Source organism: Platalea leucorodia (genome assembly GCF_965183815.1).
Source record: "Platalea leucorodia genome assembly, chromosome: 7".
Classification (NCBI taxonomy): Eukaryota; Metazoa; Chordata; class Aves; order Pelecaniformes; family Threskiornithidae; genus Platalea; species Platalea leucorodia.
This window is the reverse complement of record NC_138829.1, coordinates 23722284-23745977: the sequence shown is the minus strand read 5'-3', so window position 1 is coordinate 23745977 and position 23694 is coordinate 23722284. Positions and strand designations below refer to the sequence as shown.

The 23694-nt window shown below is 35.0% G+C and overlaps 1 protein-coding gene across 1 annotated transcript in view; it reads right to left on the bottom strand.

Moving 5' to 3' along the window:
* Nucleotides 1-23694, bottom strand: part of CEP128 (centrosomal protein 128) — a gene marked incomplete at its 3' end in the record, with an annotated part of 120709 nt that overhangs the window by 69187 nt on the left and 27828 nt on the right. Inside the window, exons 9-14 of the mRNA XM_082316896.1 lie at nucleotides 18783-18869; nucleotides 17193-17267; nucleotides 16546-16678; nucleotides 14649-14809; nucleotides 4691-5041; nucleotides 710-1360 (exon numbers count right to left, since the gene is read on the bottom strand). Of these exons, the coding sequence (XP_082173022.1) occupies nucleotides 710-1360; nucleotides 4691-5041; nucleotides 14649-14809; nucleotides 16546-16678; nucleotides 17193-17267; nucleotides 18783-18869 (1458 nt within the window). The remainder of the gene's footprint in view (nucleotides 1-709; nucleotides 1361-4690; nucleotides 5042-14648; nucleotides 14810-16545; nucleotides 16679-17192; nucleotides 17268-18782; nucleotides 18870-23694) is intronic.

Genomic DNA, 23694 nt, shown 5'->3' with positions numbered 1-23694 from the left:
CAGTTAATTGTTCAGTTTAGACCACTTCAACTTAACTTTTTAATTTTATTCAGACCACTTAAAGCCACTAAAATGCTCATTTTCTTTCCAATGCAATAGCCTTGAATCAGGAGCAAGTGATGTAAACTAAAGACATTAACTTGTTTCTTCATGAATAAAATGCTACATTTCATCATTTACTATATGAACACAGTCGCTTTTCTGAGAAATTGTACAGAAATTAGAAATTCTAAAAACGCTTCAAAATAGAAAGAACTATCAAAATTAACCTTAACAAGTGCTATACATTATCACTATTCACATTCTGAAAGTGTTTACAAATACAATAAAAGTATCTCTGCATCACGCAATTTAAACACTTACAAAAATGCATCATCCCTGAAATACTGCAAGTTCTTCAATAGGGCTGTGACAATAATTGTAAATATAACCGTTGAAGAAGAAAGGATCAAATCATACTAAAACACTACAGCCTCATATATCTCCTTCTGTTCTGATCACAGACATACCTATTTCACTACCTTTGAACTAAGAAAAACTTTCGACCTAAAACTGTTACATTTTTTACCCTGAACTTTAAACTTTCATGATGACCTGCAATAAAAGGTGTATTAAATGGTTTAAAGCCCATGCTTTATTACCTTCATCACTTAATAGGGGGGAAAAAAAAAAAAAAAAGGCTGACATTGGAATTCTTCAGAATAAGTACCTTTAGCATTCTAATCTGAGCCTCTGCATCATCCTTTTCTTGTTTAAGGAGTTTCATGAGCTCTTCAACATTTCGTTCATGTTTGATTTTAGCGTTTTGTAACTGTGATCTAAGATCTGCCAACTCCTGTTGGTGAACTTCTCTTTCCATCTTCAGCTGCCTGTTAGCTGAAGTCATCTCTTCATGCTTAGATTCCTGCTGTTTCTGGAGATCTGAGAGGCTCTTATGTAATTCCTTTTTGACTTTCTCCTCTTCTGCTATTCTGTTTGTTAGTTCCAGACGTACGGAGCTTAAGTTTTTTACATCTGCTTGCATTTCTAAGAGTCTTTCTTGGTCTTTTTTATGGATCAAGTTACTAGTTGCGAGGTCTGTCTCCAAGTGTTCCTTTTCAGCTTGAATTTGATTTTGTAGAAAGACTTGCTTTTTCAACTCATTCTCCAATTTATTTACAGTACCTTGAACTTCTTTGATCTCTTCTTCAAGTGATACCTGGTGAGACTTCATTTCATTTAGTTTTACCTCTTTACAGTGGAGGAGTTCTTCCTGCTGGGCTCTCTTTGTAAGTACATCATTCAGCTCTTTCCGAAGGTTTTCTATTTGGTGTATAGCAGAGAGAAGTTGACTTCTGAGGTCATCCTTTTCTTTGAGGGCCTAGGAAAGAAGAAAAAGAAATACAGTGCAACCTAAATTAATTCAAGAAAATTGTTGGAAGGATGTCCTTAGACATTCCTAATGTCCTAATTCCTAATTAGCACACTGTTCCGTGAAAATTTATGAACTCAGTTCAAATGCATTCAGTGTTGCTTTAAATTTAGACACTGAACATTTGTGATCTCAAACATATACGTGTCCTTAAATGATCTAGCCTCATAAGCAGGGATAGTTTTGGTTAATGCCCTGCTTTTCCTCACCCTCTTTGCAGACTGAGGTGGATTTCTTTGCTGGTTCCTCCAAATAGAAAGATGGAGGAAATGAGGCAATACAGTAATACAGCATAATACAGGTAGGACTACTGGTCACACACACCTTACCTATAGGTCCCTTTCATAGGCTGGCTTGTTTTTCTTATTTTCTAAAATATTACATATTAAGTATATCAACTTTAAATTATTTTTTAAACTGCACACAGTAGATGAATGAATAGCAGTTAAAAGCCTGGTTCACTCATGCATCAAAGCCAAGAAATGAAGACTTCATCTTCAAAATAAAAATCAGACACATTTAATAAAAAATCCCACCATTTTCCTAAAGAGCTTAAGGGTTTGGGGTCTTTTTTCAACATTGATATATTTCAGGTTAAAAAAAAAAACCTAGAAAATGTGCTAAATGACAGGAAAAATTTGCATTGGAAGTACATGTCTGTTATGAAATACTACATTTCATTAAACTCATGTTGCACACACCATTCCTGATTCTTACTTGTCTCAAGTTATAATTTAATTGTTTTAACATTCTGTTTAAAATAAGAAGGAATTTACAGTACATCTATCATAAGTCACACACAACTTCAGGAAAAAAAATGATAAAGGGACAACATGAGATTTTCCTGATGTATCACAAACTACTGGATTCTTTAAACTGGCTTAAATAAGTTTTATACTGAATTTTACTATTTCCACTAATTCTACAAACAGTACGCAATTCTTACAGCAAAATTACTTGAAATAATCCAGAACAAAGAGGCAATTAAGGTTAACAAAAATAATAAAGCAAATTGTAATTACATCAAGAACAAGCAATGCAAAACAAAATACAAAAATAATAAATAAAGAATATGGGGTAATGACCATCATGCTTTTTTTTTTTTGAAAAAAAATCAGTATTTCAACCTTCTTAAAACTGTCTTGCAATTCTAGTTGCATGATTTGGCTAAAAAAAAAACAACAGTAAAATTTCAAAAAAACAAACACCCTTAAGTAACTTGCTTTGAGTATGTTTTCTACATTCTGTACTTAGAAGAAAATACATTCCAAAAGACACAAGATGTTAGAGATTCCACCGTCAACCAATATCAAGGATAACCACATAGGCAAGACTTTAACCAAATTATCCCAATAACTCCAAAATAATGAAAGCTAAATCTTTCTATAGCCCACCCGTTGCCTGCAAATATTTGAAACATCTCATAAAATTGCAAGCTATGATAGCTTTTTTTGAAATTTTGAAAAATTGCCATCAACCTTTGAAGTCCTATAAAAGAAAGCAAAGACAACAGACTGCCATTTCTCCTTTTTCTTTATTATTTATTTTTATAGAGTTTTGTCTCAGATGTTAATTGTCTGTATATTTCAAAGCTGGTTAAATTATGTTTATCTAGTTCCCTGAAGCTTATCACAAATGCTGCATCTAGATTGATTATATCCTCATATGGAAACTGTCTACAACTTCATATTGAGAACATGAAATATTGTTTGTATTTTTTCTCCTCCACAACACCACACAGGTTATTTGATATTACATATCTACCATTAAAGAGATTTTCTTCAGGAGTGACACTTACCTCAAACTTGTTGGCAAGATGCTAACAATTTTAAAAATAAGAACAAATACTGACAGCATTTCTTAAATGGAGCTTAAACCAAAGTGACTGTATTTAGCATTTTTATGCATTTGTCATGTAAAAAGAGATAAAAAAAACACGTCAGGAAGTCTTATGTAACAAAGAAAACTGCAATGTGGACAACACTTTCAATTGGCGTTACAAAGACCTGTCCATGCATTTACATGAACAGTTATATCAGAGCCTTTTGGGCCTCCTCCTGCTTGTTATTCACAACTCTCTCCTCTACTTTTTGCTTCCAGCCACTGGAAAATACAAAGACCCACAGACTCATTACAAACAGAATGATGATTTCTACTACTATTCCAAGATGGGATGATCAGCATTAGCACTGATGTGGGTGCTTGTCTTTAAAGCAGTGTCAGGACTAGAAAAAGTCAAGGAATTCTGCTAAGTCAAAAAACAAACAAAAAGACACGATCTTTTTTTCCTGGGAAAATTTATAGGAGGAGGAAGGGAGGAATAAGTGGTTTGCCACACTGACCAAAGACAAACGAAAAGCCCAGAAATGTTACATGATCAATTTTCAAATTGCTTTTTCAAATAAAAAGTTTTGAAAAATATAAGGAAAAGGCTGAAACAAAACGTACATGAGAAGCATTTAAAAAAAAGAAGTTAGAAAAATATAAGGAACACAGACTTTCTGTCCAGATGGATGGAAAAATCTAGGAACTGCATGGTAGCTGTTAGCAGCATGTTCATCCCAAATGCAGGTAAGAGTGCCTTTTTTGCTAAAAATCTCCAGATTTTGCTTAAATCTCCGCACATTCTCAAACAAAAAATATCTACTTTTCTGCCTCCAAACATCAAAACCAAACTGAGTTGCAGTACTTATGATACTTCAGAATCTGTAGTCTTTATTGGCAATAAAAGATGTCATTATTAAGCCTAGAGTCTGAGAAAAGCTTAAATACAGAATGGAATTAAAAAAATACACATTACTGTCTGCTAGCAATCTGACATACATGGTGAAAGTAAACACCTGCTTTCAAAGATGTGACCACTGTCCGCATGAGACAATGCATAACTTGAACATGGGTTATTACTTATTGTGATTAAAATTTTTTACAAAAAATAACATCAGATTATTTCCTTAAAAATTAACTAAAAATAAGCTAAGTTATGTTAATGGTTAACTGAAAAGATAAAGTAAAAGCAACATTTATAGAGAAACTTTCTTCCTTAGAAGAAGAAAGCTTTGACTAAGTGAAAAGACTGGAATAAACACTGGATAAAGAAGAGAATGTGGAGCTCTGTAATACCTAAAAAATATTGCCACCTATTAGCTGTTTTGTAGTTCACCAGAAAATTTGGTCCAGAACTTAAGGTGGAAAGTGATTTAACTCACAGTTTACATAAATGAACTCCTCATCTTCATTTCTCAAACAAATGGAAAGGGTACAAAAAAAAGTCAATCTTACCTGACTGTTCTTGTCCATCAGTTGGTTGATAGTTTCATTTTGTTTTTCCACCTCACGATCCAGTTTTTTACATTTCAGCTTCCATTGGCGGATGGTTTCCTGTGCTCTCACTTTCAAATCTTCTCTTTTTTTCTCAATCTCCAGCCTGAGTGCCTCTGAATGCTTGAATTCAGTGAGATACCGTTCTGCTTCCTTGGCACTCTCTTCAACCTGTTGAGCTAACTCAGCAGACTGGAGTTCAGTTTGTCTACGTCCATTCTCACAAGCCTTGTAGCAACTCTGTATCTCCTTTAGCTGGTCCAGCATTTTTTCCTGCTGCTTCTCCCTGTTTTCCAGGTCAGATGTTAACACCTGGAATCATCATAGCAAAATATGAAAATTCCAACTCTAAAGATATACAACATGAAACCTTATCAAGCAGCATACAGCGATGTTAAATCGCATTTCTATCTAAAATATGAACAGCATAAAAGATCTCCTTGACTACCAGGGAAAGCCCTGTTAGCGACTTTACAGATGCACATAGAATGACTATTTAGACAAAGGTCCTTCCACAAGGTTGGAGGAGGAGGGGTGGCTTGGGTTTGTTGGTTGGGTTTTTTTTTCCCCTCCAAACCTGGCCATTACCTCCTGGGAGGCAATAAATTGTACCAGTCTTTTCAGGATAGCATTTGCTGTCCTGGAAAGAAGACTACATGTGCACTCTTGCATGTGACAGACCATGGTACTGCCAGAAAATAGAAACAGGAATGGACTGACACTACAGACAAGAACAATCAGTCCAGCTTGCTACTTGTACCCATGATGCAAAACAGGAGTAGGATCATCCACTGGACAATCAGTTGCTCACTGGTAGGATGAATATTCCTGCTCTAGACACAACTAAGGTATAGATAATAAAACAAGGCAAATACATCACAGAATAGTCGGGACTAAACCTTACACAGGTGGCAAAATGAAAACAGAAAGTCTTTCTAGATTTACTGTTCTACACATTAGAAAAATCCCACATGCATTCTGCTTCACTGTTATTTAAACATGCATTTTCAAGCCCATCAGGCAAAACAACCATGCCTAACCTTGTAAAAAGTCTTGATTCATAAGACAAAACAACCAACCAAAAAAAACTCACAAGCTACAACTAGCAAAATTTTAACAAAACGAGCTGAATTTCAAATCAAAACCAGAGATTATAATACCTCTTTAAAGATAAGGATTTAAATTCTGAATGTAGAAGAAATTAAAAATAGCCCAATAAAATACAGTCAGACATTACATCTACCCTTCCACACATTTTCTACAATGGGTCATCATTTCTTCAGAGTCATGTGATTATACATGCTATTATCACTTCCCATTTCATGTCTTTCTGGAGACACCATAGAGGATGTCAGCCTAAATTAATGTACTATTCTACTCTGCATCATTAAAAAAATGTTATTTATGTATAATTCCCCCAGAGAACACACTTCATTAATACAACTACAGTTGCCACAGACTTTTTAATGAAATATGAGTCTAAGCTTAAACACAGAAAACAATGTTCAATTAATTGTAAACATTCATTTCACTGTGTAGAAGCAAATCTTAATCTCCAATATATTGATTTACAGTAAAATGACAAAAAATGGGAACATTTGTTTTAGATGTTTACCTTGAAGCACAACTAATTTATCAACATGAGCTATTTGCATGAGGAGGAAAAATTAACTTTGACATGGATGTACCAATATAAATGTGAATTTTAATGTTTTATTTTTACAATTTGTGAAAATCAGATAGATCTTTGCAAATAGTTTGCACTTTGCTTAGAAAAGTTAAGCAAGCACAGACCCAAAACAGTTGAAAGTCAGCTGGAAAACAGCAGTACAGCCTATCAACATTTCATGCAGCTTTCTCTGTAAAGCAAGGAGATAGAGAAAGAGTGGGTCTCCACAATCTTTGTTTTTATAACATCATAACAGGGGTCTCAAATGTACTGACCCGTACTTTTGAATTCCTATTTTGACATGATAAACATATATGTATCTGTATGTTAACATGTATGTTAACATTTGAGGGGAGACCTTATCGCTCTCTACAACTACCTGAAAGGAGGTTGTAAAGAGGTGGGCATCAGTCTCTTCTCCCAAATAACAAGCGATAGGACAAGAGGAAACAGCCTCAAGCTGCACCAGGGGAAGTTTAGATTGGATATCAGGAAAAATTTCTTCACCGAAAGGTTAGTCAGGCACTGGAACAGGCTGCCCAGGGAAGTGGTTGAGTCTCCATCCCTGGAGGTATTTAAAAGACGGGTAGACGTGGTGCTCGAGGACATGGTTTAGTGGTGGACTTGGCAGTGCTAGGTTAAGGGTTGGACTCGATGATCTTAAGGGTCTTTTCCAACCTTAATGATTCTATGATTCTATGTATGCAGTTGACAAAATTTTGTCTGATCTATAAGGGCTTGCCGTACTGGTATTTAAAACATTAAATAAGCAACTTTTCAGACATGGGCTGTCATAAAAATAAGAAAGTAAAAAATCTGGTATGAAGTCATATTTATCATCTATACACAGAGAGATAGGTTACCCAGAAAGACGAAAGCCTCTTTCCAGGTATGGCATATACATACACTCACACAAGGGCAACAGACATACACAAGCACTATTTGTTTGAGATTTTTTTTTGCTTCAGTGTCTGTAAGAGCACACCTCAAATCTCACTGTCCATGTACAAAGCTTAAATGTCTATATAAACAAAGATTATGGTCCTGCCTTTTGGTTCTTTGGAAAACCTCAACACACAATCCCCATTTCTAGGCATTCTGTGAAAAAAGTAGGATGACTGATTGTTTACAATTTTTAAAATAACATTTTTAACAGAACAGTTACAGGCAAGTAATCTCTCCACTATTTGTTATTACCTGCCTGCATACATGTCAATATTGTGGCTGATTTGAAGCAACCCTTTATAACAATGAACACCTAGAGGTCATCAGAACCATCTTAAAGGACACAGTTTTCATTTAATGATTGGAAATAACAATCAACAGGGTCAGTAGAACATACCTTGCTAAATATGATACCGCTTTCAGGCAAACACTGCTCAGAAAATTAATGATTATTAGTTTTTGTGGAACTGTACTATCAGCAGATAGTAAATAGTTAATGCAACAAATAAAGCTCCGTTAAGCAAGTTACACTACCATATATTTTTAATGCCTAATTTTGATTTTATGAGAATTAAGATTGTTTTGATAGTAAGAAATAATTATGCAAATTACTGTTATCATTGGAAGAACATTGTACTTGGCAGTGGTGGGCTGTGAAAATATGATCTTGCAGTTTCGCTTCATAATGATGACCCTATAAACTTAAGCTTTTAATTTCCTTCTAAACAATTTTTACAACTAAAAATATCTGATAATTAAGCTAGATGCACAGCATCACATTTTTCAATGTTAGCATATTTTCAAAAAACATTAGATTTAATATATAAAATTTTATAAATTAAATACCATGTGTCTGTTGTTCATAAGTTTGTCAAGACCCTCAGTCTTGAAAGCCATCTATTTTCTCTTAAAATAACAAAGTAGCTTGCATAGATTGTTTATACCTGCATCCTACTATGGATGCACATATGGTCAGTCTTGAATATCAAAATAACACCTGGAGTAAGTAGGTACCCCTATTTCCCCATCATGTTTTATATCATTCATATACAGACACCTGTAGGAGTCTCAGTCCTCAGTTTCCCTTCAGCCTTTTAGTCCTCATTTTCCTCTCAGCCACAGAATCTCAGTTGCAAAGGGCATTAACTATGCATGCAGACAATATATCATAAAATGTTATCATTAATGTAAGGCACATAACTTGACTGTTTCCTTTGCAGAGCTGTTTGTATGCACATTCTACTGCAACTGTGGTCAGAACAGTACTGAACACAAGGTCAGGAACAGGCTGAAACTCAGGTAGGAGCTGGGTCAGATACTGTGAGGACCTATTTTCATGATTATAATCAAGTGTTGTACCACAGGGTTTTTGTGATTTTTTTTTTTGTTGGTTTGTTTGGGAAGTTGTTTGGGGTTTTTTTTTTTCATTAGCAATAAGGGTGAAATACTGTGTTACCTGTAGGAAAGGAGATGCCCTTCATTAGGACGCCACAGCATACAGAAGATAAAGAAAGTGCCACTAAAATAAAAACAAATGAAAAACCTAACACAACAGACGTAAGTTTGCTCTCAGACTCCAGAGTTGTGGGATTTGAAGGAACTGGTCAAAGAGAAATATCAGTCCTTACCACAGAATACACCTTAATCCACCTCCTGGGTCTGCTCAGATTTACAGTGCCCAGAGCCCTGTTAGTTCTAGAGAAGTTGGAATTATCAGAGATCTCAGTCTCCATCTTTGTTTTGGGAGCATGTTTAAACTTAGTGCTTAAAGTTATCAGCAGGCCCATGTCCAATGGAATGTGTCTGAAGATATCCTCTTCAGTTCTGTATTACTGAAGCCTGGACAACGAGCTCAATGTCAAAACTGTGTCGGTGCACATATTGACAGGGGTTCCACCAGATACAGCTGTCTCCTGAGCCTTGCAGGCTGCCCTTTTACTGTGGCAGAAGAATTTGGCAGAGTAGTGCTTGCTTTAGACCTTGCAGAATATACCCTAATTTTCACAATCCTATCTTGGAATTACCCTTCAAGGTAATTCAGAATGTAAATATTTTAAGGATTTCTATGAGACAGGAATACAGAGATGTGGGGGTTTTTTGGTTTGGTTTTTAAATATTCATCCAATTTTCTCCTTCTCAATTGTGACTGTAGTAAACAAGAGTGAGATATTGTAAGAGAAAGGACAAGCAATGTCAGGAGGTTGCACTTATTAGAAAAAAAAAAGAAAAAAATCACCTTCCCTGGACATCTGAGTTTCTCTTCCAAGTAGCAAATTACTAAACACCTGTGATTTTATGAATTTCTATGCAGATGAGCAAGGCTGCCTTTACAGGTTAAGACTCCAGACTCCAAGGAGCATCTAGTGTCTTTGGTGGCTGAACTCAGCCACCAATTCAGAACTCAGTGAGCTGCTCTGCGTGCAATAGAAGCATGACAATATTCTGTGATCTACATTACAACAGTACCGAGGTTCTCCTGACAGAAACAACCCAGGATATTCAGAACAGGTTGTTATTAAAATGTATTGTGTATATATATGTACAGCAATTGTTACCATGTTTTGCATTGCAGTTACTATAGAAAGTCCTGACTGTGGTAGGTTGTCTCTTCTCTGTCTTTACACAAGACAATTCTGGGTCCCAATTTTTCTAACCTGATTAATTTTATTGCTGCATTTTCATAGTTCCACTGCTGACAGAACCAAGGGGAAGGTATTAAAATACTTATGTCAACTCATTTACCAGCAACATAACATCAAATACTCTCCTCCTGGCTTTAATATCCGAAGATTTTTATACAAGAGAATTATGTTTGTGGAACACTTCAAAAATGTCATCAAGATTAGTTACTAAATCCTGGGGTACAGCATATTAATGCTCTCGAGATCTGAATGCAAGTATTTTCAAAACTGATTAAAATTTGTATCAGCCCTCAGACTGCAACACCACCACAGACATTTCAATTGACAGGCTCTGGCTAGAGATGACACAGAACACAGGTGATTAACAAACTCAAAACCAGATACAACATTTGCCCCAAGCAAAACAGTTGTGCATCTAGTTTTCTACATATCCAACATCCCAACATGTAATCTAGCTTTCAACTTCCATAAGAAACTGCAGGCAGAGAAAGAGGCCAACATTTTCCAGTTAGAGCCTAGTTATTTATCTGAAGTGTAAACTAATCACCACAGGTGTAAGGGACTGCTTTGGACTCTGTCTGTCTCGACATCGCTGTTGCATCACCCCCCCACTTCCTGACCTCGACACCCCGTTTTTGGAGGAGTTGCCAGACTAAACTGTGTTTGCACGCGGGTTGGCGGGAAAGGAGACCGCCATGTGTAGCACGGACAACATGTACCGCACGTACGAAAATGGGCACTGCGCATGGGCGAACCCCCCTATAAAAGGGCTGCGTGCTCCTCCCCGGGGGCTGCTGGCTGGCCCTCGCTCCTCCCTTTCCCTCCGAGAACAATGGCTACCTGCCTGCACGGGGCGTGAACCCACGGAACATCGCTGGATCGATGGTGGTGGTAGCTATCCCTATCGCATCTCCTCCTCTGCTTGGTTAGGCATTCTGACTCTCTCCTTCCTCCTCCTCTCTGTCCTGTCGCTGTCCCATTGTTTGAGAGAATAAAGTTGAAAGGGCTGTACAGCATCTGACCTCGTTTCCGTCTTAATCTCGTCCTTGGGATTGTATCGAAACCTCCCCCGACACTGGATCAGGACAACAGGCACTAAACACGTGACTGCTACCATTCTGGTGACTCGTGTGGTTTGGACTTCTAGTGCCTAGCTTGACTACACATATAATACTTCTGGCCTGCATTTTCAACACCTAATTTAGAAATGAAATCACCACAAACTGCAAAACAAAATACTTTCTAGGTATAGAAAACACAACACAGTGTATTCAGTGCAACATTCCTTAAAACTTTTATGAACATTTAAAATGCAAGTGAGGATCACTCATTTGCTACAATTTACGGAACTGTGCCTTATATCAGTTATGTGCAAACATTCTATAGCGATAATACGGGAAGTCACATTTCACTTCACCACACTAATTACATTAGTCACCTAAAGCAGATCTATATGTATTTTTCTTCCTCTTGTTTCCTGTCCTGTATGTCAGCAGTGCAGTCACCGGATTGTAATGCTATGTTATCATACTGCTTGTCATCGATACTGTTTTCAATGATGCTATCCAAATCATGCACCTAATTATTTCTCTTATTAATTTTTCCTGAATGAGGAGCTCAAATATTAATTTATTCCTCACAATCTGATCTGCATCTCTTGCCAATCATATTGTATCTAACCATCAAGAACCATTAATCCAGAAGGTTTAGATTTTTCATGCAAGCATAAATTCTGTGAATTGAATAATCAAAGATGTACACATTCAATCAGTCAAGAGGTGTACTCATTCAGTAAAAGATATATTGCACAAAATAAATTTCTTAAAGTGATGCCTTCTCCATATTTTTCCAGCACTTGAACTGCTACTCGTTCTGACAGGTAATGGTTCATGTAAATATAAGATACAGCTAAAACACCTTCCCCCCCTGCCCAGGTTGACATGTGATTTTAGATAGAAACTTTATCAAAGTGAACAGCACCTTACATTTTAAATCTATCTGTAGCACTATTTCAGCATTTGAACTCCATTGACATGGTGATACAGGCTGGTCTGCAAAGGTATTGATTTTTCTTATTTTGTAAGAATCTCTCTTTAAATTTAGAAACGTGTTACTTATTGATTTTCAGAGATCTTAATTGGCTCATAGTATGAAAATAATTGGCTAACAGTTTCATCTTTAGAGGATGAAAAAGCCATAAAATGAATTTTAATGAAGATAAGATCTTCATCTATCTTCATAAGACTGAAAGACTTATATGACTGAAGAAATTCTTATCTTAAATAAACAAATCAATAACTTTCCCTCATAAAATTTGAAATATTTTAACAAACTGTCTGTCTGCTGTTACACTCTACTGGACGATACTGTAAGACTACTTTGACCTGATTAAAATGAGAAGTAATTAGTAAATCAAACAATTTCACAGGCATAAGTGTCTAAAAACGCTTATGGAGAAACTAGGGCATTGCATCTTTATAATTTGTGTACTTTGTTTATTTCTTAGCCATAATAGTCAGCCATAACAGCCCTCTATCTATATCATTTCATGCAGAAAAACATATTTAAGATAGTTGCATACATTTGCAAGGTCTTACAGAAACATCCTCAGGTAAAATACAGCAACTGAAATAAAAATTTTCTCTATTAAATTTAAAAATTAATTTAAGATTGAACTAACTTCTAAACATGAGTTTAAGAATGTGATTATAATCTTTTTCATCCTCTCCATTTTACATCATATTGTGAGTTTATGGCAACTGTCAGGGACTAAATGTACAACACACATAACTCAATTTGTTGAAAACAATGACATTTATATAAATCAAAAGAAATTTCTAATATCACATGTACACCAGAGGCAAGTGCAGCTACATCCTTCCCACTAACCAGAGACAAATTACACTCAAGTCAAACATGACTGGTCACTTCCAACTGGGAATCAGACTATCTGATAGGAGCAGCTGTTAGAACAGGCTTGACAAAATGCTTTGTTAGTACATAAGTTTAGAAATTCACATCCTTGCATTCCTTGATGTCTCATTAAAAGAAAAACACACTAGTTATTTTCCTGTTACTGCCTCTGTAGGAGAATGGCAGTGGGAAGCAGATAAGAAGTACAAAGTATTTTCTTTTGAGATAATCAGGGAAGTCAAAGATTTCTAACTCAGAGCAATGACAATGACCCCGCCTGAGCAGTCTTCCATCAGTATTTTCACAGAGCAGGAAATCAGAATTAGAACATCATTCTGACACTCAAGAAAGTGTGTTCTACAAGCAGAAGTTTAAAAAAATTTGTTTTCTATGGGTTTTTATCCCATTAACTCCTGCCACCAAAGTAACTGGAATTCCTCAGGCCCCACAAAAACAAAAAACCAGCATGTTTCGGGTTACTCTGGAGTTGTATTGGCCAGCTAGAACACAAATGCTGATGGGCATCAGCAAATGAATTCTGCTTGCCTTATCCTCTATAGGAGCACTCTAGGTCTTTTTAAACCTGTTCCATGACCAGTTTTCATAAAGCATGTAGGAACTTATTTTGAGACTTCAATTTTTTCCAAATGTAATTTGATGTATTAGTTTGATTTAAATCGGCACAGAAGTTGACAAGGGAAAACAGCAGAAGTAAACGGAACAGTATAGTCCTGTAAATCTATGAAAAGACATAAAAATTTCCTGCTTTTGAACTTCCGAAGTGATGCAACACCATTTCAAAGAAAAGTACCTTCATTAGAAAAATAAACACAAAATACAAAATCCGTGGCTTACTGAATGCCCCAAAACAAGTACAACAAATGTTAAGTACTTGACTACTGAAGTCCCACATAGCGTTTTGAAAATATCCTCAGTTCTCCTGACAGTCATGAAAGACACTAGAAAACAGTTACTTACTACCAATGACAAATCTAGACAAGATCCAAAAGTACAGAAATCTCCTGTCTTAAATAAAAACACTACTGCCTCCTTAAATCTCATTTCAGGTTCAAGATAAGTCTTCTAACTAAAATTCCAGTGTCAGAGACTGCTGTTATTCTTTTCACAGAGAATCACTTTAAATAGTGTTTACCATAAAAAAGAATGCTAATACTTATTAATATAATAATTATTATATTATTATAGTGCATCTAATTGCTAAAAAAAAGCAGTTATGATCTATTTTTGTTACTCTACTGCACTCTCTCACAGAACAAGGTATCCCAGTTTGTTTAAAGTTAAACTTTAGTTCTGAAGCATGATGGAATGGGGAATAAGGAAGTAAATACTAACTTACAAAAGTAATTCCAGAAACCATAATTAATGATAACTGCTGATAAAATCAGATCACCTTTTCTTTGCACATGGGACAGAGAAGTGATCCAAACCATGAATTCATGGGCAATAGCAAATACTTTTTTTGGTTTATTAACAAGAGGGGAGAGAAAAACCTCTGCAAACTCAGATGATCACCTTTCAAAGTTATTTATAGAATAAACTACGAAGAGCATGACAGTTACTCTTAAAGGTTACTCCCTGATCTGGCACATCACGTACCTTAAACATATGGGTAATTATTAAAAAAAACAAACAAACAAACAAACAACAACAAAAAAAAAAAAACAAAAAAAAACAAAACAAAAAAAAAACCAAAACAAAAAAACACCCACACAACAAAAAAACAACTTACCTGTATGTGCATTACAAGCTGTGCTTTCTCCTTGTCCTTACGCTCTATGCATCTCTTTAGGTCTTCTACCTCTGACATTACAGCATTATGACTCAGCTTTGTTTTAAGCTCTAAAATATGTTTCTCCAGTTCTTGCTTCTCTCTCTCATATCTTTCAGCTACTATAAAATAGTGAGAACAGAACAATAGGCCCAGTAGAAACACCAACTTGTGGTAAATTTTTTTTTTTTCCCCTCATTTCTCTTTTGGCAATTTTCTTCTCTACTTGAGACTATTCCACAACTATTTATTTTGATCAAAGTATCTGTGAAAAATGGCTATACCTATATCATAATCTTTTACTGAATGAGACAGTATTTCTGTTTATCCATCAATTTTATGGGGGTTTTCCCTTCTTTCCTCCCTCACCCCCCCAAAAAACAAAACAAAACAAAAAAAACAATGATAAAATAGGACAGAAGAAACAATGGGCAAATTCTGGTGTAAACAAAACTTGGCAACAAACTTCAAGGCCAGGATTTTATCGCACCAGAGTAAAACCTCCTGATTTGGAAGTCACACTATCTGTGAATTTTATGCCTGAATCCTACAACTACAATAGAAGCTCCTGATGAGAGTAAGCTGTAAATTTCCTCAACCAGAAGTTCAAAGGTCTTTAGTCATAAACAACTACTAGATGCAAAGAAAAATCTCTGTTTGTATTCTTCCCATGCTTTTTTGAAGAAACAGAAATAAACACAGTAAGGAGAAACACAACTGCATAAATTATATAAATATATGGGTATATCTTAATAGCTCCAGTACATTTTTTCTTTTCTTCTTCATATTTTTACAACAGTTTTGATTTATAATTATAATACAAATGGAAAAATTACAATACACTTTTGTTAATATGAACGGCATATTGTTTCAAATAAATTCACTTTTAAGTAGATACATTAACATGACTGGAGAAAAACTATAAAAATGGCTATTTTGTGTTACATTTCTGAAGTTAAGCCATGTACAAAATCTAGCCATTTTCCAGTGCTCTGTATGAGATTTGTAAAACAGGGAGTCAGAGTCCTATTTTAATAACCAAGATAATTCAGTAGCTGAAGTATGAAAATATAAAAAGAAGTCATTAACCAAACCAATTAAACATTCACAGAGATGCTGGACTTGGAGTCACTATTCCTCTATTATTTTGAGTAATATATTTGTATGTTAATAAGGAGAAAGATAAAGGCTTTCTCTAATGCCTTTTTGATTATGTTTGAAAAGTTTAAATATAGATAGATAACTAACAATGTAGTTAAGACCTTGCTAAAGTGGTAATTTAATATGCAATTACATCTTGAAATTGTTTAAAATATTTTTCTTCTAAATATAATTGTTCCATCTCTAAAATTCTAACATACTGCAAACAGAAGCCCTAACTGCATCATACTGGAAAATTTTCTTAACCTCTCTGGAATGTATTGTTAGCCCTTAGAAATTCTGTCAGAAATTCATCAGTGTTATTAACCAGCTACATAAATGACTTTTGTCATGATTTTCAAGATGGCAGAATTTAAACTGCAAATGGACTGAAAGGTAAAATTTCTTAAAAATTATTATTCAAAAATATTTCAAACATTTTTCTTCTGTAAAAAACACTATCCGCTTTGCTGAAATTGTCTGTAATAATCTTCATTTGTTTTAATCATGCAAATCATGGTATTTTAGCCTAAATTTTAACTCTCATTGCTATTTATTTGTTAATATTCAGGTGCCAGTACTTACTAACTTAAAGCTGAGGAGTTAAATGGTTGTTTTTGTTGAAACAGTAGAATTAGACTGAAACTCAAAGACAGAATTAATGTCCAGGCTAATTAACTAATTTTCAGGCCTCTAGTACAAAATTTGAGAGTTGTACCTGTTCTAATTCTCCTGTCATCATCTTGTACATCCTGGTAGCTCTGGCGGTGCATAGCAACATGTGAAATTTGATGTTGCAACTCTACGCGGTCTTCTTCTGCTCTCAAAAGTTGGGAACGAAGATCCTCAATCTAAAATGCATGTACAAGTATCAAATGTTTAATGAAAAACAGAATGAAAGAGTGTACTTTTATTAAACACTACAAAAACCAAAAATTACTACACACAAGTAATATTTATAAAGAAATCTCAAGAGTACTGCAGATGGCAAACAAAAAACCCCCGAACTTCCTAATTACAGGCCACAAAGTGATTATTCAAAATTAAACATTTTAATTTGTTATGTTGACCATGGATAAGCACTAATTTCTCTAGACTAAACAAAATGCTACCATTTTATATGTTGCAACTGCCTTTTTACATTCCTGGTGAAAATATCTGTGCAAGTTTAATAAGCAAGGTATTGTACTTAAATTCTACTTGTTAAAAATACAATGTACTTATTCTTAAGAAATATACGGGTTTTTTACATTTTTCCTTCCCAAAACAATGTTATCAGAGTAGGAGATAGGAAGATTAAGCAAAAAGACTCAGACAGAGTCTAATATGAAAACTTTAGGATTTTCACCACACCAAAGCAGTTACCTGATGCAAAAGAGCTTCTCTACTTCCTTCTGATTCATTCAACTTTTTCCGAGACTGTTCCAATTCCTGCTCAAGCTTTCATTACAGAAGATAATGAAGAAAGAAAAGCAATGTATGCATCATAGTACAAAAGTGTATTTTAACTACTTAATTCTGGCACAAATTAATTGATATAAGCATCTATTTAAAACAAGGCATAATATACACAATATTTTTGTTTGTCAAAAATTTTAAAGCAAACTTTCATTTGTACTAAATCCCTGCTATATTTATTTAAATTACATAAGGAGAATTTACAGTCTATAATTTTTGTACAATATTCTACATCACATGAAGATACAAAGTGGTATATGTAATCCAAAACAAAAAAGCATGAAAGCAAATTTTTACTGGGATAAAAGTAAAAGAAAGGAAGATAAACTTTTTTTAAAAGTTTCAAAAACATTGTCTCTGGATTTGAAACATACTTCCAAACTCAAATTAAAATTAACCATGACTTAACATTTGAAGTCACCTTTGTTACATAGTTTATTCATAGAAGTGCTAAAGATGACATGCATTGGTAGAACTGGTAATTGGTAAATTCTGTGCTTTTTCTGTGTTATGCAAAAAGATGTATTTGAATTATTCTGGAAACAAGATGACTGAAAAATTGAAGTGCGCAGAATTTCTTACAATTAGAATTTTTCCTAAAAATATAATATTAAGGGAATTTAAAAATCTTTAGTCATAAATAGTCAGGAAACTGATAACCATTTAGGAAAAAAAAAAAAAACAAAACAGAAAACAAAAGATACAAAATATTTTTTTACTTCTACCAGAAATAGTTCAAAGATCACAAAGATCCACATAGAAATAAATATATTTTTTGACTGCGGAAATTGTTATTGCAGAGATAACAATCTCAAAGAGGATGTTGAGAGGCTGGCAAATAGGCAAAGTAAATAGGACCAGCATTAATGGAATGGAGAGAGTAACATAACATAAAACACTACATAAATGGTTTAGCATAAATGGGTGTAACCTTAAAAATATTGACAAAAATGCTAAACTCGATGTAAGAGAAAAAAAAAAAATCTAGAAAAAGTGTACTTTGGTTCTAGCATCCTGCCAGAACAGAAATATAAGAAATTTTGTTTTCTATGAACAGGAAGAGAGCAATATGGCAACAGATAGTTCAGTAAGAGTAATTAATAATAACCACAGTGCGAAATAACTAGCATGCATTAGTTGCAGGGATGAAGAAAAGCTGCATCTTTGAGCTGCTGCAAATAAGCAACAGCAGATTATGTATAAATTCAGAGACAAATCAGAGAAAGAAATCGAGGATAGTCCCCAAGTTATAAACTTGTCTGCCTGGCAGGATAGAAGAGTTGTTAGAAGTAACACACTATAAAGAGCTTTGAAGGAAAGACAGAAGTTCAGCATAGATATATTCACAGTGCCTCTGATGCAAAAAAACCCCTTGCTATCTTAGAGTAAAGAAAGTTTTATCCTGCTGGTTTCTCTGAAAAAGGAAGCACATACTGTAACATATGACACTATACACTTATTTAAAACCAAACAAGAAAGGAGAAAATTAAGTCTTACTTGGTTCTTTTCACTTTCATATTTCACAAGTTTATTTTTCATGAGTTCTTCTGTTTCGTCTGCTTTAGCATCTTGCTTCCTCAAAGCCTTTATAGGGGAAAATTATAATGTGAACTTCATTATAAAAGTTACAGAAGTCTTCTTTGTAAGTCTGTTCATATGAAAGAATCTGCTGATAAATTAAGAAAGAAGATCTAGGCAAATGCTTTCTGTCTATGTCTAATATTTCCATGTGGAGCCAATGTATATTGTTATGAAAAAATAAATATAAGTCTATGGATACATAAACACACCCATGCACAGAACAGGGCCAAATACAAAGTCAAAACTAGCACTAACATCCTTCCGATGTATAGAGCTCCAGACGCTCAAGGCTGACCCCAAACACTTTGGGATGAAGGTCTAAGAGGCTCAAGAGATCCCCTACAGTTAAGCTGTGAACATATCAGATGAAAAGAGTATATTCTCTAATATAAAATATGCATGATATGAAATACAATGCACTGTAGTAACGAAAACTCTACCATAAGGTTGTGTTGGAAGCCAAAAAAAGGAAAAAGTTATTTTTATCTGAATCTGGACAGATGCTTAGAATTGCAGTATTAAGACAGAATAAGCTGAAACTTTCCTGATCAAAAGTTACTGACATTGATGTGCCCTACTTTGGGGAAGAAAAAAAACAAAAAAAATATCCATGGGGAATTTTCCTGTCCCCTCCTCAAACTGAAGCATCTAAAAACACATACATTTTCTAAAGCATCTTACAAAAATAAAATTGCCTTGAATATCAATTTCAAAATCTTTTCTCTCTGCAAACCAACACTATTTGCAGAACATAGCCAATCACTGGCAAAGGAATGCATTAGGCATCACAGACATTAATGCCACATACAATTTGCAACATACATAACTCAAGTTTGGATACCTCAAGCCATAAAAATGTCATTGGCTCATCTTAAATATCACTTAGAAACACCAGCTGAGAGAGATCACTAGCCATACTGACAGAATTTGCTGTGAATTTGAGTAACTGTGTTAATAAATCTTGTTTCTTTGCTGCACAACACGACCAAGTGTTTTTCACACTAGCCACAGATCAATTAGAGACCTTAGCATACACCTTTTACTTTCGTCCAATATCAAGAAGCATAAGTACATCTGTTCCTTCCACCCTTAGTTGCCAAAACTACAACAGAACAACAGAAAGACATAGCCTGTCCAGAAAGAAACGTCTTTTTCCCAGTCTGTTCTTCCTGAGCAGCATTTGTATTTTACATTTTAAAGGAATATCTCCTTAAACAAATATCCCTGAAATTTGCCCCTATAATTAGTGAAATTTCATTCAGGTTTTGAACACTTTCTCTTCACTGTATACTGGGGAATGATTTCACTGTTAGAAAATAGAAGGCAAGATATTAATCAACCTCAGTGAAGTCAGGCATTCAGCTTTAGAAATTTTGGTTTTAAAAGTAGCTTTGTGGAGAAAATATTTATATACTTATCTCAGTCTTATATCCTCACCTCAGGAAACATAAGGGTTTCAGTATAGCTGTCCAAACTCTCCTCTTTGAACAGTTTACACTAAAAACTGAGATTGTGGAAGATATTTATCATAACTATGCCACTGAAAATATCATGCTACATAAAGAATTACACTTTTAATCTTACTGATTCATAATCAGATACTGTAAGACTAACATATTTAAGATATTTCTCTAAGTATTCAGTACAGATTCAAATCTGTCATTCCAGTCAACTATAAAACTCAACACTGCACACAGACCTGACACACTCCCATTTCACTCAGACTCTAGGGATAACTCCCCAAAACCTACATGAACAAAAAAAAAAAAAAAAAAAAAAAAAAAAAGTTTTCCCTTCTTCTTGTACTCCTTTTCAAATAATTTTCTCTCACTGTTTTGTGCCACTCTTGGTTTTTTTCCATTAAAGGTTTCCCTATGCAAGGCTTCTCTTGGGAAAGGAAAGGCTAAAGAAAAAAAAAAACCTCCCATTTAGAGATCCAGCTGATTGTTTGATTTCATTTGTTGTCTCCAAAGAAGGGGTTGGGGGAGTCAAACGGTCAAAAATGGGAACTAGGAAGGGGATGCTGAGGACAGTGCTTCCAACACATGCTCCTCCCTGATGGCTCCCAAGCAGCAGGCAGATGCTGCCCAGGACAGTTCTGCCTGGCAGTGCTGAAGCACCAAGGAACGGGACCAGGCCTACCGTCATTAGGATTCCACTAATTCTAGATCCTCCTCTTGAAAGCATTAATGTCCAGGTTGGCCAGGGGGAGGCTGACAAGGAGGCTGATGAGGCCTTGGAAGGGGCATGCATGCGGGAGGCCACAAAGAAACAGAGAACTTCCATCTAAAGAGGTCTTCACAGCATGGTTTCAGGATGGACCAGCCAGACATTACACGGCCTGCCTATGTGGTCAGAAACAGGCTCTTGTCCCTGACAGGCTAGATGAACTTTTGATTTGACCCAGTAGAGCAATTCTTACAGGTCTTTTTAGAGTTCACTAGCATAAGACAGTATTAGAATATTAACATACCTGGTACACCCCAGCTCAGTGTACCTCATCCATATACAGTATATCAAACCCCAAAACTTAGCTAATAACCCCAAAACCCCTACCCCCAAAAGTAGATAAAATAATTTACTCCCTGCTAGACAGACATTTTTTTCTTATATATGGAGAGAACTATGTGGAGGCTTCTGTAACAACAGTTCTCAATCTTTCCAACTTATGAAATCTTCCAATAGCAAATCATAACTTTTACTGCAATTTAAGCCTACTAACGTTTCTTCGGGTTTGGGTTTTGTTTGGTTTTGTTTTTTTAAATAAAAAGACCACAAACTGAAATTTGCTCTTTCAAAGTGAGACTGATCAGTGAATTATATTCATATTAGCAGAAACACACAAGCAGACCAACCCCATGCTATATTTTAAAATAAGGCAAAAATGTACCACATCCTAACCTGAAGGAAAATTCTTTCCTTAACTTTCTACATTTAGCAGCTACCATGGGTTTGAGTATGTCACCTAGACATACCAGCCAGGCATTTAAAGACAGACTGCCTAGATATTTCAGTGACAAATATGTACGAGACTAGCTCATGTTCCAAGACAGAGTCAGATTCAAACTACAATCAAAACAGAAACCATTAGCCACAGGTGGCATAGCACAGAGCCAAGGGGCAAGTATCAAAGATGCATTAAAACATCCAGATGGCTCAGAGCACAGATCAAGTTTATGTTTGTCTAAAAAGATCAGAGATGAAGACATGCAAAAAAGAATTTTCCATAATGCTTTTGACCATCAGTCTACCCCACTCTCTGTTGAAAGTCCACCAGCCTCTTGCACTTCACGGTATGTGCAGTGGGAGGCAAACAGAATCTAAGTATCCAGTTGCACAAAGAAAAAGGGAAAAAATGCTTTCTGGTCTATCCAAGTTACTAGCTTAAGATATAACTACAGCCATTGCTTTACCACAGTCAGCGGGTTCAAAATGTTCTATAAAGATGATTCTGTTCACCTAAAGCGTGCAAAGCATGAACACATGGATTCATTTCACCAAAATCCAGGAAGCCAAGCACAGGAATTAGTAAAGCCATCCAGGATATCCAATGCATATAAAAGCTGTTTAAAGCCCATTTTCAAGAATGATACTTGATCTTGTTTTAGAAAATGGATGTATAAATGCAAACAAACAGTACAAGGTTCACATTCAAAATAAAGCACTGAAGAATATCAAAATAGTTTTAGTTTACATAACAAATGTGTTTTGTTAAAGCAACCCATATAGCCAGTAGCACTGGCAAGATGAGCATATTTGTTCTCCTTTCTAATCAGAAACACATTTGTATCAGGAATATAGACGAAAGTGAAGATATATGATTTGTATGAATTTGTTTGCTAATTGCAGTTTTCTAATTTGCAGTAACTGCTGTTTAAACAGATAGTGTTTAAACACAGCACTACACACTAAGTTAAAAGATACATAAAAATGTAGAGAAAATATTTTTTATCCACCTAAACACAGCACATACAGACTACAGATTCAAAATAATAACGCAAATTTAGATGTTAAAGATGCAAAATTTTGTATGTCAAACTTCCTTTATGTTCAGTATACAACTACATATCATCTTGGTTAATAATTAGTCTATAATAGTAGTGCAATACAAATAAAAAGTTTGCACATCAGACAAAAGACAAGACAGACAAGAGAAAGAATGAAACAAATGTTTTGTCATGTTCAGTTAGACCCTAAAAATATATAATTTAATAATTGAGATTTAGGGAGATGATTCTCTTAAGATGGTAAAATACTGACAAGCAGTGGTCAGTTATGGGCACTGCACTTTCCTTAGAAATAATAACTATTAACATCTAAATCTCACAAGATTTCTTAATTAAAGCAACTACTGATCAAATCCAAAAGTCAAATTTGATTTTGTTTCATTTGAAATGTGTAACAGGCAAACTAATGAAAAAATTTTCTCATTAAATAGCCACAAATGCTTTAAATAGCATTTCTTTGTAAATCATTCAGGCTGTATTAAATGACAGGATTTCAGAACTCAGTCCAAACCCTACCCTCCTTCCAGTAATGTTACTTGGGAAGCATCTTGGAGAAATAAAAGAGGACAGAAAAAGACTTTAATAGAACATTACATCCACGCAATGATCACCACAAGACTGAGGCCACTGACAGAGCTAAGAATCTAACTCATAATTCAAATTACAAAGGACAAGAAACAGAATAACAAAATAAAAAGCCCTTCTTAAAAATTATGTAGAAACATGTTTCATCCAAATAACAACTGCAGCAAAATACTTAGTTATTTACTTTATTCTCACTAAGGTATGCAAAAGTACACAAAGCAATTCATGTACATTCT